Raw genomic sequence first — 17891 nt, 5'->3', positions numbered from 1 at the left:
GGGGGAAGTTGTAGATCCCCTCTGGGCACTGGCACACCTGGGCACTAAACCAGCAGGGCCGGTACCCTGAGAGCACCTAGGCGCTAGACCTGCAGGGCAGAGGTCCTGGAGGCATCTAGGCACTAACCGTTTCATGGATTCCTTTCCCCTGTCCTGTGCAGCCAGGCAGTCCCCTCTGCCATTTTAAACTCCTTCCCGACATATAGCTGGTATTACCATAGCTAGAGATGATCTTTGGGTGATGTGCACTACACAGATGTGGTAAGTAGTTTCAGGGGTGATAGCTAGGCCTGAGCGAAGCACTACGCTACGCTGGCGTAGTTTGCGAAGTTTGCGCAACTTCGCACTACGCGACCTGAAAGTAGCACAGTGCAAACACGCGTAGCATAGTGCAGCGGTCCTTTTTTGCTTGCTCGCGGTCCTCAACAACAAGTTGGTGACCGCGAGCAATCAAAATGACATCTTGGCGAGACTTTTTCCTCGTTCGCGATCAGCAACATCAAGTTGCTGATCGCGAGCGTGGAAAATAAACCTCCCTGCGAGATTCTCAATGCGGGGAGGTCTGTTTTCTCATTGCGAGTGGTCACGTATGCTCGCGACCGCTCGCGATGAGAAACTACCAGTCCGCGTTGAGAAAGCTGCAGCTCGAGGAAAAATCTCCTTGAGCGGCAGAAAACTACAGCTCGCACTGTGCAAGATGCCGGATGCTTGTCCTCACTGTGCAATCATTGAAAACGGCATCTTGCACAGTGCGAACATGCCACTACGCAGTTCGCGTAGTGCTACACAAAGCTCGTGTAGTGCGAAGTGCACTTTGCATAGCTTCGTGAAGCACTACTTCGAAAACTACGCCCAGCCCTAGTGATAGTCCCTTTGCAGATTCATCTACGACTACCTGGTCTGCTGGCACATGCACTATGCCCCTTCCCAATATCCTTGGTGAAGCGCATAACCCATCGCTAGGGAAGCTGCACACGCACTATGCCCCTCCCCCATGTCCTTGCTGACGGGCATCACCCATCCCCAGGGGTGTGGCCTGAACTGATGCTGTCCTCCTCTCTTGCAGACTGCGGCCTGAACGTCCACAAACAGTGCTCCAAGTACGTGCCAAACGACTGCCAGCCGGACCTGAAGCACGTCAAGAAGGTGTACAGCTGTGATCTGACCACCCTGGTGAAGGCGCACAACACGCCCAGGCCCATGGTGGTGGACCTGTGCATCCGGGAGATCGAAGACCGAGGTCAGTCAGCACTCGCGCCCTCTCTGTACATCTGAGGGGCTTCCCTCAATCACCCTTCTTTTTATATATTCTGAGCTGCCCTCAAACATTGTCCAGTGTCTTCTGTATGTGTCCATCTGTGTGCTCCCCAAACCCTGCCCAGCCTGTGTGTGTGTACACCTCTGACCCTTCAGCACTGTCCTACATGCCTTTATGTACCAGAGCCCCCCTCCATCACTTTTTAATGTATTCTGTCTGTGTACAGCTGTGTGCTCCCCAAATCCTGCCTGGTCTGTGTGTGTACAATATGCCTGGGTGGTGAACTCTGCTCCATTTGCTCCATTTACAGAGTTTTCCCCAATCCGCAGGGCACGCGGAGTTCTGAAAAACTCTGCTCTGTGAAGCGGAGTTTATCCTCGCTCGCGCTCAGCAACATTAAGTTGGCGAGCGCGAGCTGATTCAGCGTAACATTATCATGCAGAATAACCTGAGAATTTTGCGAGATTATGTTTAAATAAGCAAGAAGAGTAAGCGTTTCATGCCATTTCAAGCACAAAAATATCTCCCCGCGTCTAGCATGGGTGCAAGAATGCATGGTGCACTAAGAAATAGCGCTAAATGTAACAGAATACGAATAGGCGCAAGTAGCCGCTCGTGCTCACTAAATTTACTCCTTGGGGTAGTATTTTCCCCCAACTTACTTCCAGCATTTAGTGTTATTTTCTTAGTACAAAACGCACCCCCGCGTCCAAAGTGAACATGAGAATGCATTTTCCGTGAACAAATAGCGCTAAATGTTGTAGAACACGAATAGCGAGAACTAGTCGACTCTTGCTAAATGTGCTCTCGTTATAGGATTCCCCTCACAAATTACTCATAAGTAATTACATAATTATCAGTAATTCCGCATCAAAGAGTAATACAGAATTATCAAAATTACTCTGATCACTGTGGTCTGATTGAAATTACGCCAGGATCGGTTTTATGGAAGCTGCTTTAAAAGCAGGTCGAGACGCTGTGGACCTGAGATCGAGCAGAGAGTCATTCAATGGAGCGACAAGAGGTGCGAGCTGTGTTACGGTGAGACTGCGGCACAATGGTTCGGGCATGTAAAGGAGGGGACGCGTGGCAGCCTGTCGAGGATTGGAGGGTTTCTAGGGAGAGCCAAGTTCAGTGCAGGTAGAGGAGAATCAGAAGGAGCCCAGTGAGAGAGAAGTTCAATGACCATACAGGACGGTGGGCGGGTTCTTGATGAGATAGAACTTCAGCCATGAAAGTTCAGGATGGGAGGGTGCCTGGTGAGAGAGAAGTTCAGCCAGGTTGGAGAAGGTTAGACCATGGAGAGACAGGGCGAGGAGCCTGAACGGAGCTGTGCTATAGGCACCACGCCAAGCCTGATGGTGAAGGTGGGTCGACATCAAATGCGACTCAAGACCATCTGGTTGCAAAGTCCATAACGTTGTCAAGGTGAGGAAAGCGTTGTTTGAGGGACACATACGGATAGGCTGAGGCAGCGGTCCCGTGTGAACAAGAGACTTCATGAGGTCTCTGTTCTGACAGACAGGAGGTGGGGGCGGCACAGATGTCGGTCTACGACAATGAGCATTGTATCCTGGAAGTGATGTCACATGGATAACCCCTCGACCCATGCATAGCTTAGCACCATGGTGATGGGATACGGGACGTGACATCACATGGGTGACCCCTGTCCCATTCATATCCTAGCTCTATGGGCTTGGCATACTGTAAGTGACATCGCAGAGGTGACCCCTCGTACCATTCATATCCCATCACCATGGGCATGGGATACGGGAAGTGACATCACAGGCATGACTCATGGGCACCTAGCCTGCCATTTGCCTGTGGCCTCCAGTTCGGGCTTGTTCCAGCTTGATCTAGTGACACAGCCACTGACCGGGTTTTCCTGCTCACTGTTCTTCCCTCCAACAGAAGCCCCGCCCACCCCAGGACTCACTTAATGCAGGCCGCAGCGTGACCCCACGCACACTGCAGGCCACGCGCTAGACACCATCTTTACCTAAAGTGACAGAATCATGTGCAGACACTCTACGGAACTCAGCTGGACTGACCACTCTGTCGTCCACTTCAACATCGCCAGCTCACAGACCTCCGCCCCAAGTCTGACCAAAGCCCCCACCACAGCTGGAGCAAAGTCTCAAAGGATACAGGGATCAACTCCCTTAACACCACCAACCCCATCTCCTCCAACAACCTCGACCAAAACATCAGAAACTTCAACAATTGGATCACCGACTGCGTTCAGAACTGCTACACAACACTGTAAACAACTGGAAAGGAGATGGCGCACCAGCATGGACAAGAACGACAAGATGACCTTCAAGAAGGCCCTCAACCTCTACCACAGACAGTTGGGAGAATCGAAGAAAAATGCCTTAGCCTCAAGCTCTAATAACAGCAAAGAACTCTTCAATATCATCAAATAATTCTCCAACCCCTCAGCTGCAACAAACATCATTACCCCCTCGCAGGAACTCTGCAACAACCTTGTAAACTTCTTCCACGACAAGATCGTCAACATCTACAGAAACTCCAAACCGCAGCCCAAGGCCACCAAATCTTCAAGCAACACAATGACCCCGCTACCACCTTAGACATCCGACTAACCAAAGGGAGCCTGCTCGCCCTACAGGTAACCCTGGGCGAAGCTGGCCTGGTTGCCTCCAGTTGAATTAATTAACAGGAAGGTTAGGCATGCCTTCACGCCGTACGCCTTGAGCATTGCAGTCCTTCCTGGTTTCCTGTAAATTTATTCAACCCGATGCAGAGCAGTGCAGCGGAAGGCAAGTGGAGCCGCAGGTCAGAGCTTGACACCAAAGGTAAGGGTTACTCCGCTCTGCTGCGATTGCGGAGTTTTGGAAAACTTTGCAGTTTTGCAACTGCAAACTTCGCTGGCAGAGAGAAGGTTTCTGCCCAGCCTTACCCACAGGACAGCGCCTCCATCATGAACTCAATCCACTTGGGCCCCAACTGACCATTAAGCCAGGGCGGAGTTGGCGGAGTTCCACTATGCCGGAAAAAAAAACCTCAGTCAAACTCCGCTCCGCTCCCCTCCACCCTCCCTAGAAAGGCAATAAAAAAAAATCACTTTCCTGCTCCGGGCTGCTCTCCTCCTCGCCATGGTCTCTCTCTCTTCCTTGTCCTTGCAAACTCCTACGTTGTACGTCTTGTGAGAACTGCACATGTGGGCACGTGCGCACATGCGCACTCCTCCCAAGACGTACATCGTAGGAGTTTGCGTGGATGAGTACAGCGAGGTCGAGGCGAAGAGAGGGACCACAGCGAGGAGGAGCCCGAGATGCCACAGCAGGTAAGGGCTTTCTTGTGCCTCATTTGTGTGTGGGCAAAGGGCGGCTAACGCCGCTCCACTGCAGGGTTTGAGTTTTGTCTGTACTCCGCGTTCTCAACGGAGCACAGAGTTGGCCAAACTCCGTTGGGGGAGCTGAGGTCTCTGCCCGGGGTTACTGCCCATGCCCTCACCACATTTTTATCCTAGGCAAAGCCAGAATCAGCCAAGTGCTCACCACCTTGTTTAACACCTCAATTGAGTGTGGTGCTAGGGAGATGGGGTCAGGGAAGACCAGTTCGATTAACTCAGTTTTTCATGAATAAAGCATTAGAGAAGGCTGGGCCATCAAGTGCCTGGAAATAGTGAGACACTAAGATCAGGTTATGGTGCTATGCTCTGTTGCGCCATTTTGATAACTCAGTGGTTTATGAAGGCAGGGCCTTCCAGCACCAGGCAGCAGTGAGACATAAGGTTGAGTGTGGCTCTAAGCTGTGGAATAAGAGAGGGAGAAGAAACTTTGGGGTGGTAGCAAACTTCTGCTCTGCCGCCGGAGTTCGGTGAGTTTAGCCCACTTCGCATTCTGATTGGAGCGCAGAGTTGCTGCAAAAGTCACCCAGTCGCTTTGTGGTGTCATTTTTTCTCACGCGCATCTCACCAACATTAAATAGTGAGGCGCGAGCATGAATTTGGATCCTTTAGCATGATTTTCAGATGCTAACACCTTCGCTGCGGCGGCTATTCCGCCGCAGCGCTAAGGGGGTAGGGGGGGCGTGCGGCGCACCCAGGCTGGTGATGGAACCGCTCCGTCACCAGACGCGGTTGAGCTGTGCTCATGACGGAGCGGTTCCGTCATGGCCCCACCCGCTTAATAGAACGCGCCGCGCAGGCGTGAAATCAGCGCTGCGCAGGCGCATCAGGCGGGCCATGACGGAACCGCTCCGTCATCAGCACAGCGCCACCGCGGCTGATGACGGAGCGGTTCCGTCATCAGCACAGAAAAGGTTAGAACGCCTCCCAGCGAGATTTCTTAACCTGGCCACTCACGGCAGTTTGTGACCATTCGCACTGAGGAAGCTGCCGCTCGAGCAGAAGATCTACTCGTGCGGCAGAAAGAAGCAGCAGCCTCTGGCGCGCCGTGCGGTGCAGTTGGCACTGATTTTACATCGCAGCAGAAGCTTGCGGTGCTAAACATGAACTCAAGCAGCACGCTGTGCCGAATGACGCGCACTTGCAGAACTCCGCAGAATCACGCAGTGTGTTTATGTAACTTCAATAAATTCCATGGAGTGAAACTTTGCAAGTTACACCTACCCCCGTAGCATTACCATTTGGTGGAGGTAGTATCACAGATGAGCTGTAGGGTGAGATGAGTGCCTGGCTGGGGATGTAGGAGGAGGACCTGTTATGGCCGGTGCCGCAGGACCAAGAGAGAAGAAAGCGTGTGGTGAAGGTGTCGGTTCTGCGGACGCTGGCCCTCCCTCTCTTTCACCCTAGCGCCAAGACGCCTCGGCATTCGTGCGCTCTACAAATGTTAATCCTATCCTATCATATCCTATCCTGAACTGCATCCAAGGGAGCCACTTCCCTGACATTGCATAGCCTCCTCTTTACATTTCCCATCTCCTTCACATTACACAGCTCCACCTGTACATTACACAGCTTCCTTTGTGCAATACACAGCTCTCCTTTGGACTTTTGCCCGCTCTGCACTCCAAGTAGAGTGCGTAGTTCCCATAAAAATCAGCATAGCAGAGTTTTTTCTCTCACGCCACTTGCCAATGTTAAATTTGCAAGTGAGAGCAAGGAAAATCGTACGCTAGACCACCTCCTGGTGAGATTTCTCAACGCGGGTATTTGCGGCAGGTCGATACCGCTCACATCGACAAACCTGCTGCTCAAGTAGAACATCAAATCGAGCGGAAGAAAGAAGCAACGCCCTCTTGCACGGCATGTGGCGCCATTTGCACTGATTTTACAGCGCTACTCTTGGTGCTAAAAGTCAGCGCGAGCAGTGCAGCTCACCTTACTCCGCCGCTTGCGAACTCCGGGGAGCGCGGCGGAGTATTATCGGCACTTCGCAGAGTTCCGCATAGCGGAACTTCGCAAACTCCGCCCAGGCCTTGTAACGGCTTCAGATTGACATGTAGAACTTACCCTTTATGATGGATCAAAAATCATATGTATTAGGACACATCTGGACAGTGGCAGCTGCCTGGATTAAGCCGCTCTACATGGACCCTCTGTGGCATCAATATATGGAGGTCTCTTCAGTCACTGTTCAAAGCTATCTGTTCGAAATGGAAGTGAACAAGGTATTTTTCAAACAGATACAATCTGACTGCATGCCAATAAACAATGTATTTCTCTCAATCTGACCCCAGATGCTGTGACTCGTGATCCTAATCCCAGGGTGTTTCCTTCTCCCTCTCGCAGGTCTGAAGTCCGAGGGTCTGTACAGGGTCTCCGGCTTCACAGAGCACATAGAGGACGTGAAGCTGGCCTTCGACAGAGGTGAGCCAGGGGAGGGGGTTAGGGGTGGGGGGGGGTACACCAGCCTCTGTGTGCAAGGATGATGAGCTGTAATTCCGAAATGATGTTTCTCAGATGCAAGCACTCAAAAAATATACTGTCTTACTCCTAGCTACTGGTCAGCACTAAAGCGCCTAGAGGTAATTCAGCTTGTGACGCTGTGCTATGCTAGCTTCTGGTTAGCAGTGCCTAGTGGTAATTAAGCTTGTGAAGTGTTACCATCCCAGCTTCTGGTTAGCTGCGCCTAAAAGTAACTCAGCTTGTGATGTTGCACCATGCTAGTTTCTGGTTAGCAACAACTAGAGGTAATGCAGCTTGTGATGTTGTGCCATACCCGGTTCTGGTTAGCAGCGCTTATAGGTAATCTTGTGATCTTGCACCATACCAGCTTCTGGTTAGCAGCGCCTAGAGATAATTCAGCTTGTGAAGTTGTGCCATACCAAATTTTAGTTAGCAGCTCCTAGAGGTAATTCATCCTGTGATGTTGCACCATACTAGCTTCTGGTTAGCAGCGCCTAAAAGTAACTCAGCTTGTGATGTTGCACCATGCTAGTTTCTGGTTAGCAGCACCTAGAGGTAAATCAGCTTGTGATGTTGGCCCTACCAGCTTCTGGGTAGCAGTGCCTACAGGTAACTGAGCTTGTGATTTTGCACCATGCTAGTTTCTGGTTAGCAGCACCTAGAGGTAAATCAGCTTGTGATGTTGGCCCTACCAGCTTCTGGGTAGCAGTGCCTACAGGTAATTCAAGTTGTGATGTTCCATCATGCTAGCTTCAAGTTAGCAGCGCCTAGAGGTAATTCAGCTTGTGATGTTGCGCCATATTAGCTCGTGGTTAACAGCGCCTAGAGGTAATTCCTCTTGTGATGTTGTGCTATGCTATCTTCTGATTAGCATGATAGCACTTAGAGATAATTCAGACACAAGCTGAAACCGCCAAAAAAAAAAACCCTATGAAAGCAATGGATAGCTCCCTCTTCGTAGTTTTGCCCACTCCGCGCTCCACGTAGAGCGCAGAGTTCCCAAAAACTCTGCGTGGCGGAGTTTTTTCCTCACTCCGCTTGCCAACGGTAAGTTTGCAAGTGCGAGCAAAGAAAATCGTACTCTGGACCAGTTAGTGGTGCTGGTACTATCATTGGCAGCGCTGGCATGGCAGTGGGCACTGCACGCTACACTGGACTCCCGACATGGGCCCTGGCACTTATTTTGTTTGCAAATTAAGTATTGCTTCATGACTTGTGTTTTTCAGGAAACATATTGCAGTGCCTTATAAAACAGAGGTGTTATACGATATCTTTCTAGATATAAAATGTGTTATCTCCACTGAAAGTCTTGCATACCTAAACTGATTATCCTCTGGATTATGACAGACTAAGATACAGGCCTGTGGTCTCACCACGGCAGCAGGTGCTCAACCCACGAGGCTGCCTCGCTGGCTATGCTGATAGACATTCTCTGAGGGGACAGTACTGGAGGGGGTGGTGGTTGGTGGCAGTGGGGTGTTTGTGAAGGCTTCTTTCTTCACAGTTGGATGCCCCATACCCCCATGACTCGGTCTCTGCCTCCCCCTAGATGGCGACAAAGCGGACATCTCTGCCCGGACCTATCAGGACATCAACATCATCGCCGGCGCCTTGAAGCTCTACTTCCGGGACCTCCCCATCCCCGTCATCACCTACGAGGCCTACCCTAAGCTCATTGAAGCAGCGAGTGAGTATGTAGCGCCTCGTGTCTCAGGGCTGTGACTGGTGTGGGTGCCTCTCTGTCCCAGCCCCGCGGGCCTCCAGCGGTGAGCATGGGACGTAACTCTCTCTCTGTTCCAGCAACAAGAGACACATGCTGCCTGTGATGTGTGCCAGGGTCTGGGGGAAGGTCACGTGGTCTGTGATGAACTTAAGAATGAAAGGGGGGGTCCCATAGGAGACGCATGGGGCCCGATTCACAGAACTAACTTAAGACAAAATCCTAAACTTACTCCCTTTTTGGTTTTCACAGAAGGCACTTACTCATTTTGGTATTCACAGAAGTTAGGAGTCCTAACTTTAGGACTCCTAAACTGAGAAAAATCCTAACTTTCGGTATTCACAGAAGGCATTTAGGAGTCCTAAAGTTAGGACTCCTGACTTCTGTGAATACCAAAATGAGTAGGTGCCTTCTGTGAATACCAAAATGAGTAAGTGCCTTCTGTGAATACCAAAATGAGTAAGTGCCTTCTGTGAATACCGAAATGGTAGTAAGTTTAGGATTTTGTCTTAAGTTAGTTCTGTGAATAGGGCCCGTGCTGCTTGTGATGTACTGCAGGCTGTAGGTGGAGGTCCCGTGGTCTGTGATGTTTTTAGGAATGTGAGAGACGTCCCATTAGAGACGCATGCTGCTTGTGATGTACTTACTAGTTGTGTATCTAGTCTCAGAGAGCCTTCCCTGTTAATGCTCTAGCGCAGGGGTGGAAAGGTCCCAGGAGATCCCCCACTGCCCCGTGACAGCACATATCGAAACCCCAAAGTCAGGTAAAGGGCTCAAGTCACCTCTTTTGGGATTACAAGGAGTGTTGGGGGAGTAGCACACCCCTTCTCTTAATTGGATCTTTCATAGATTCACATGCTTGAGTCTTCCCCGTCTTCAGTGATGGATTCCTACCCTGATGATGGGGATTGGTTGCACAATGTGAATCTGTGAGACAGATCAGACTGTAGAACTGTGGTTACAGTTAAGTCATTGTTTCTTCTCTTCACTCCTCTCCCCCACTGTACCCCGGCTGGGGCCCAGCTGGCCAGCCCCAGCAGCCCTAAGCAGCGAATCCTCACCGTCTCCATTTTCATCTTTCTACTTCTCTCCTCTCCTCGTTGTTTCTAGAATATCTCTCACCCAGGGCAGACTGGCCATAGAGGGCACCGGGCGTTGCATATCTGGTGCCGATTTTGGGCCCCTGGGGGCTGTTTTTGTTACAGGGACGTTTTTGCAGCATAATTGGCCCCAGTAACAAAATCGGCCAAAACCGGCCCTGGCAAACAGCTCTGTCGCTCCCAGGGGCCTGCCGAGCTCGTTGCCAGGGCCAGTTTTGGTTCCCAGTCCGGCCCTGATCTCACCCCTGCCTCCTAATCACATCCACGCCTCGGAGGGGATTCCTACCTTGTTAAATCAGCTGCCACTAGAGCGCAGACCGTGCTGAGCCCACAGTGCTAATCTGGCAGCCATGTTATTGTCTTCTTGTTTCAGAGCTCTCTGATCCAGACAAGCGCCTTGAAGCTGTGCACGAAGCGCTCACGTTACTGCCTCCAGCGCACTTCGAGACGCTGCGATACCTGATGATTCATCTCAAGAAGTAAGCACCCCCCCGGAACTCATTCACCTCAGACGAGCAGCAACGAAGAGAAGAGGGTGCTGGAGGGGTGGATAAAGGCACTTACCTGCAGGAAACGGCAGCTTTTTGTGCCACTTCAGAGGGGAGCATGGTGGGAGAGAGATGGAAAACGTTACTTACCTGTAACAATCGCTGTACGGCTAGTAGGCAGCACAGAAGGGGAGTATTGTGTGAGAGGTATAAACAGGGAACGAGTCGGGAGTCCACACGGGTGGACGGCATCCCCCACTTCTTTCACCAGGTGGACGCCGTCCACCCTGCCAAGAATTTGGGCCCCACTATAAAAGATGCTGAATTTATCCCGGTGTAATTTCCAACCACGGGACACATTAACTGGTTCCGTGCTGATGACAGAACCGTTCCGTAAACAGCCGCGGTGGCGCTGTGCTGATGACGGAACCGCTCCGTCATGAGCACAGCTCAACCGCGGCTGGTGACGGAGCGGTTCCGTCAGCAGCATGGGCCCGCCGCGCGGCCCTCCGCCCCCTTAGCGCTGTGGCGGAATAGCCGCCGCAGCGATGTGGTTAAGAAGCGCCTGCACGGCGTTGTCTGCTTTCGATCACAGCAACGTGCAGGGGGGAAGGGGCTCTCTTATTTCTGACTCTTGATGGGATACTCAGTCACAACAAAGGCCGAGTCTCAGGGGTCCTCAGGCCTCCTTTTGTGGGAGTCTCTTGGCTGGCAGCGGTCAGGAGCCTCACGCCTGATGCAAACGCAGCAGAGGGGAAACAAAGGCTGCACCTTGTTAGCACTTCACACATACTTGAGAGAGGCAGCTTTTCACTTTGTTCTGGCTCTGTTTAGGAGATATGCATAAACTGTGAGAACTTCAGATGTGTTGATCTTTCCCAGTATTTGCACAAAATAAATAGCATTGATATACACTTATTACCCTTGAGGAGGAGTTGTAAAAATTTAAATATCACTATTTCTTTTAAAGCACTATGGCTATAGAAAGCTTACGCTGACAAAAAGTAACATTGTTTTATGTGTAGCGTACAAAAGTGTGAATCTTCTGCCCAAATCAGGAGGGTTTGCAAGTATACTCGAAATGTGCTCCAATGTACTCATGATACACCTGCTAAATATATGTGAGGGCTTAAGATCTGATATCACTTCTTGTGATGCCAGTTCCTGTGATGTCACGCGCTGTGATGTCACGCGCCGTCATGTCACATGCCGCGATGCCACTTGCATACTGATTAACTAGGTTAGTCCCCCACTTCTTTTTTTAGGACTTGTGCCCTGGATATTAGACATTGCTTACCTGCAGGAAACGGTTGGCAGCCTTTTGTATCACTTCAGATGGGTAGCGTAAAAGGGGAGCATGGTGCAATACATGTAATGGGAGTGTACCAGCACTTCTCATCACTGCTGCAACACATTTAATGGGAGAGTACCTGCACTTCTCAGCTCTGCTGTGATACATTTAATGGGAGAGTGCCTGCACTTCTCAACTCTGCTGTGATACATTTAATGGGAGAGTACCTGCACTTCACAGCCCTGCTGCAATACATTTAATGGGAGAGTACCGGCACTTCTCAGCACTGCTGCAATGCATTAATGGGAGAGTACCTGCACTTCTCAGCTCTGCTGTGATACATTTAATGGGAGAGTACCAGCACTTCACAGCCCTGCTGCAATACATTTAATGGGAGAGTACCTGCACTTCTCATTACTGGTGCAATACATTTAATGGGAGAGTACCTGCACTTCACAGCCCTGCTGCAATACATTTAATGGGAGAGTACCGGCACTTCTCAGCACTGCTGCAATGCATTAATGGGAGAGTACCTGCACTTCTCAGCTCTGCTGTGATACATTTAATGGGAGAGTACCAGCACTTCACAGCCCTGCTGCAATACATTTAATGGGAGAGTACAGGCACTTCTCAGCACTGCTGTGATACATTTAATGGGAGAGTACCGGCACTTCTCAGCACTGCTGCAATGCATTTAATGGGAGAGTACCTGCACTTCTCAGCACTGCTGCGATACATTTAATGGGAGAGTACCGGCACTTCTCAGCACTGCTGCAATACATTTAATGGGAGAGTACCTGCACTTCTCAGCACTGCTGCGATACATTTAATGGGAGAGTGCCTGCACTTCTCAGCACTGCTGCAATACATTTCATGGGAGAGTACCCTCACTTCTCAGCACTGCTGCAATACATGTAATGGAAGAGTACCTGCACTTCTCAGCACTGCTGCAATACATTAATGAGAGAGTACGGCACTTACCAGCACCGCTGCAATGCATTTAATGGGAGTGTACCAGCACTTCTCAGCACCGCTGCAATGCATTTAATTGGAGAGTACCGGCACTTCTCAGCACTGCTGCAATACATTTAATAAGAGAGTACCTGCACTTCTCAGCACTGCTGCAATACATTCAATGGGAGAGTGCCTGCACTTCTCATCACTGCTGCAATACATTTAATGGGAGAGTACCTGCATTTCTCAGCACGGCTGCAATACATTTAATGGTAGAGTACCGGCACTTCTCAGCACTGCTGCAATGCATTAATGGGAGAGTACCTGCACTTCTCAGCTCTGCTGTGATACATTTAATGGGAGAGTACCAGCACTTCACAGCCCTGCTGCAATACATTTAATGGGAGAGTACAGGCACTTCTCAGCACTGCTGTGATATATTTAATGGGAGAGTACCGGCACTTCTCAGCACTTCTGCAATGCATTTAATGGGAGAGTACCTGCACTTCTCAGCACTGCTGCGATACATTTAATGGGAGAGTACCTGCACTTCTCAGCACTGCTGCAATACATTTAATGGGAGAGTACCCTCACTTCTCAGTACTGCTGCGATACATTTAATGGAAGAGTACCTGCACTTCTCAGCACTCCTGCAATACATTTAATGGGAGAGTACCTGCACTTCTCAGCACTGCTGCAATACATTTAATGGGAGAGTACTGGCACTTCTCAGCACTGCTGCAATGCATTTAATGGGAGAGTACCTGCACTTCTCAGCACTGCTGCAATGCATTTAATGGGAGAGTACCTGCACTTCTCAGCACTGCTGCAATACATTTAATGGTAGAGTACCGGCACTTCTCAGCACTGCTGCAATACATTTAATGGGAGAGTACCTGCACTTCTCAGCACTGCTGCAATACATTTAATGGTAGAGTACCGGCACTTCTCAACACTGCTGCAATACATTTAATGGTAGAGTACCTGCACTTCTCAGCCCTGCTGCAATACATTTAATGGGAGAGTACCTGCACTTCTCAGCACTGCTGCAATACATTTAATGGGAGAGTACCGGCACTTCTCAGCACTGCTGCAATACATTTAATGGGAGAGTACCGGCACTTCTCCGCTCTGCTGTGATGATACATTTAATAAGGGAGTACCAGCGTTTCCCAGGAGCAAACAGGCACTCTAAATAGTTAGTACCTGCACTTCTATATTTCAATTTAAATCCCTGCTCCTGACTGTAGGAATGAGGGCCACCCCCCCTAAAGGCTGACAGCTGAGTGCAGCCCCTTGGAGGTCAGGTCTAGCTCCCTCCTCCGGTTCCTCGTGCACATTTCTGCATTGGATGTCCAAGAGAAGTGTCATTTAATCTCATCCAAACCAGTCGCAGAAAACGACTTCCAATCCGATTAGAGGGTTTACGCGGGGTCTGATTAATGCTCTTAATCCAAACAGCCGCGCGCTTCGGTGGAATCTAAAAATGGTAGTTTAATGCCGAGAGCTTCGATCCAGCCAGGGGGGCATCACATGACGCGGCTGTGTCCGGTGTGAAATTAAGAAGCACTTTCAGAGCACAGGTTGAGAGGTGAATAACGCACGCGCTCCATGGAGGCCTCAGTCTGCAGCACCGGATGGACACGTGTCAGTGCCACCGAAACACGAGGACTGAGCGCGCACTCAGTCCTTGCACCTCAGCTGGGGGCCAATAGGACTTTGCAGACAGTCTGGGGTACAGAAAGAGACAGGCGCATCTCACACCATCGTCATGTATGCACGTGTGTATGCATGTATGTGGTATTTGTTTACCTCGAACCCTAGCCACAAGGCAGCACAATACAGTGCAGGGTTAGGGGCAAGAATACAGTCCCCCAGCCATGGGAGGGTTAACTGGTTATTGGATTGTTACTGCGATGTGGTGGAACAGCTCTTCAAGGAGGTGAGTCATCAATTCTTTCCGAAACGGGAGGAGTTTAGGGGTGGATGTGGCACAGTGGCCAGAGAGGCTGACTCCGGAGCGCGGGGCTCACGGTTTGATCGCTGGCGCCGACGGCAGCTCAGCTCAGCATCATGTGACTCTGGGCAGTAGGTCACTTAATCTCCCCGACAGCCCCCAGCGCCTTGAGACCCTTACGGGTGATAAGTTTGCGCTTTACAAATACCGGATTTGTTTATAGGGCGGTCCTGATGGATACGTGGATGCTGCTCCAGATCCTGGGTGCACAGATGGAGAGGCCTGCTGCCTTGTATGTTTTTTCTTTTTTACACTCCTTAGTCTGCAGTCTGATGGTGTCCTGGCTGTGGGTGTCCTGAGAGCCACCAGAGATGGTGAGCGTGTCTGCTAGATAAGAGGGGGTGTTGGCCGGGGTGACGTTGTAAATGACGCAGCTGGTTTCGAAGCTGGGTAGAGCCATGGAGACAGTGGGCTTCCATCATAGGTTGGTGATGCAAACACAACTCTTCCAGCCCTAGCTGTGAGATGCTGATGCATGTAGGATGCTCTTAACCCCTTCCGTGTGGGCATATTCCCCCGCTGTGCTGGGGGAGGAGGGGCGCGCGCAGCGCCCCGGTGCTCATGACGACCTCAGCTCGTCATGAGGCACAGCGCCCCGGTGCTCATGACGAGCTCAGCTCGTCATGACCACACCCGTTTTCATAGAACGCTCGCACAGCAGGGGAATTAGCCCAGCGTACGAGCGTTCCAACTGTCATGACGAGCTCAGCTCGTCATGAGCACACGAGCGTCGTGGCTCATGACCGGCTGAGCTCATCATGAGCATTCAAGGGCTTAAGGGCCCCCCTGTGATGCCCTTAAGAGGTGTCAGGGTCTGAGAGGCTCTGGAGATGCCATTTAAATCCCCCAGAAGCAAGAGTACAGAGGCTTGAGCAGTAGATTGTTCTGAACTCTCTTTTTGGAAGGACCAGTTTCACTTTCTGTAGAAGAGAGAGCTGTCACCAGGCAGTCTTTGTTTTTGTTGGCAATGATTTCCTTCAGGGTGAATCCAAATGGTTTGCGTTCGGTGAGAGTTAGGGTTCAAAGCCATCAAGATTCATGTCATTGGGCCATGTGTGTACTGGGAGGACACTGCATGACGTCCGACACAGTGAGTTTACATTCTTTCCACGCAGGGTATTTCCCAGTGGGGTCTTTCACCATGTTCTTTAGTGCGAAGTAGTGAGATACACAAAGAACAGATTAATGTTCAATTTGGAAAGCACGACCACCCTGCGTGCTCACTAATCGTTCGAATCTTCCAGTATGTCTCACTTTGTAATAATAACGAGGTTTTTATTTCAGTTACTGGCCCAGGTAGGAGAAGTAGCCATCACCGGCTCCAAAATTCATTGTCATGTTTCTTATCAGTAACTATGACAACCACACTGACAGCAGAGGGTCAGTACTGATGGCACTGACAGAAGTGGGCAACTCGAAACATAGTGTCAGGCACCGTCTCCTATACTCCTCGGGGCTGCGCCGAAAGGCCTATTCCCTCACCCACACAACGATCCCGGAGCCTGAAGTGATGAACACAGACTCACAGTGAGCGCGGGAAAGGAAGGGGACAGCGGGGAGGGAGATCTGAAATGACAAAGACAACTGATTAGAATAACACCCCCCCTTCCACCTCACTAGTTCTTTCTAACAACCGGTCTTATTCCATAAAACATATGTCCCTAAACCCCTACCTGAAAAGGAAAATAATGAAGTCTTGGTCTACAGGAGAGATAGGCTTAGGATAATACCAGGGGCTGCAACCAACTAGAAGAGAACAATGAATAGCATAAGGTGATTTGATACTTATTGAAGGTTGCATATACATCAACACCAGTACCTTACATACCACATTAGTTCTGTGTTCTGTTTAGGGCTGCACCTGTCCCTCTGAGTAGATACCCCCCAGTAGTTTCTCTCCTGCACTGAAGAAAACAATAAAGAAATGTTGTAGACAGAAAACAAATAGGAACACTGTAGGTTGCTTCACCATCAATGATTTCCTTCCCAGAAAACGTAGTGCGCTAAAGTCTATGTGAAACAAATGGTCCTTGACTCCTTCGTGGTCACAGAAAGATGCAAGTTAATTGCCTAGCACAGTGTTTCCCAAACTGTGGTCCGCGGACCCCCAGGGGTCCGTGACACATTCCCAGGGGGTCCGCAAGCAACAGTTTTAAAAGCACTTCAAAGTTCCTTGGGAATAATCTGTAGTGTTCGGGCAACTATAAAAGTGTCAAGATAACATCCAGTGATTAATGTACCAGCTGGAAAGGGATGCGCGTTTTGTTCAATAGCAGGTTTGACTCATCTAAGGTAGCACAGTGGGTTAAAACGCCTGCTGCAAAGAATGTGTACCATGCATTAAAAAAAAAACCAGTAGTTTATGTGCATAGCTCAGTGGGTTACTGCTTTTGTCACAGAGTTTATTTTGTTATTGTGGAGTTTATGAGCTACAATCATAATCTAGCATCTGAAGCTATGGCCTGCCATCAAACAGCTGCATGCAAACTGCATAGTACAAGTTAGCATGCTATTTTTTTTTCCCAGTCTTTCATAACATAATCCTCATTTTGCCAAAAAGGTTTGTTTGGGTAGAATTAAACTGTTATAATTAAAGTCAAAGCTAACCCCTACGTTTTATTCTGTGTCAAGATTTTGTTCTTCTCCAGACCAATCACTCTTAAAAAATGCTCACCAGTATGGATGACATGTGAATCCTACACCTTGAAATCTCCTTTGCCTTATATAACATAACATTTTCTATACACCAATTTACGATTCGTTGTCTCTGTATGTGTGTGATGTAAAGTGCTCTGACACCCACCACTTGTATGCTGTATAAAACAAATGAAATACATGTGACAGAGGGGCTATTGAGAGAGGAGAGGCACTGTTGGAGAGGGACAGTGAGGGATTAATAAAAGAGCCCCAAAAAGATTGTTGTATTGGTGCATAGTAAGGTCATCATTTACTATGCTTTAAAAGCAAATTCAATTCAATATATAATGACAAATGTGTTGCAGAATGCACAATTTTTCCCAAATGTACTTGGTGGGAGAGCCCCCCAAAGCTTGCTTTGCAGTGGCCTTGCTCACTCACTGCACTTAGTACTGGGACTGGTCTGACAATATTTGCCAGGGCAGCTTTGGGTTTCCAGTCTGGCCCTGGCAGGAGCCTCTTACTGCGAAATAGAACAAAATATTGAAGTTAGTTGCCGAGATGCAGCACTAACCATCCCATTAAAA

The 17891-nt window shown here is 49.7% G+C and overlaps 1 protein-coding gene across 2 annotated transcripts in view; it reads left to right on the top strand.

Moving 5' to 3' along the window:
* CHN2 (chimerin 2) overlaps positions 1 to 17891 on the top strand; it is a 601556-nt gene that overhangs the window by 570724 nt on the left and 12941 nt on the right. For both annotated transcript variants that reach the window (XM_078664041.1, XM_078664042.1), the window contains 4 exons: positions 1067 to 1240; positions 6981 to 7058; positions 8647 to 8784; positions 10291 to 10396. In XM_078664041.1, coding sequence (XP_078520167.1) covers positions 1067 to 1240; positions 6981 to 7058; positions 8647 to 8784; positions 10291 to 10396 — 496 coding nt within the window. The remainder of the gene's footprint in view (positions 1 to 1066; positions 1241 to 6980; positions 7059 to 8646; positions 8785 to 10290; positions 10397 to 17891) is intronic.

The sequence above is a fragment of the Lissotriton helveticus genome, chromosome 10 (genome assembly GCF_964261635.1).
Source record: "Lissotriton helveticus chromosome 10, aLisHel1.1, whole genome shotgun sequence".
Taxonomy (NCBI): Eukaryota; Metazoa; Chordata; class Amphibia; order Caudata; family Salamandridae; genus Lissotriton; species Lissotriton helveticus.
Note: the sequence above shows the minus strand (reverse complement) of the source record. Positions and strands in the feature narration are given on the sequence as shown.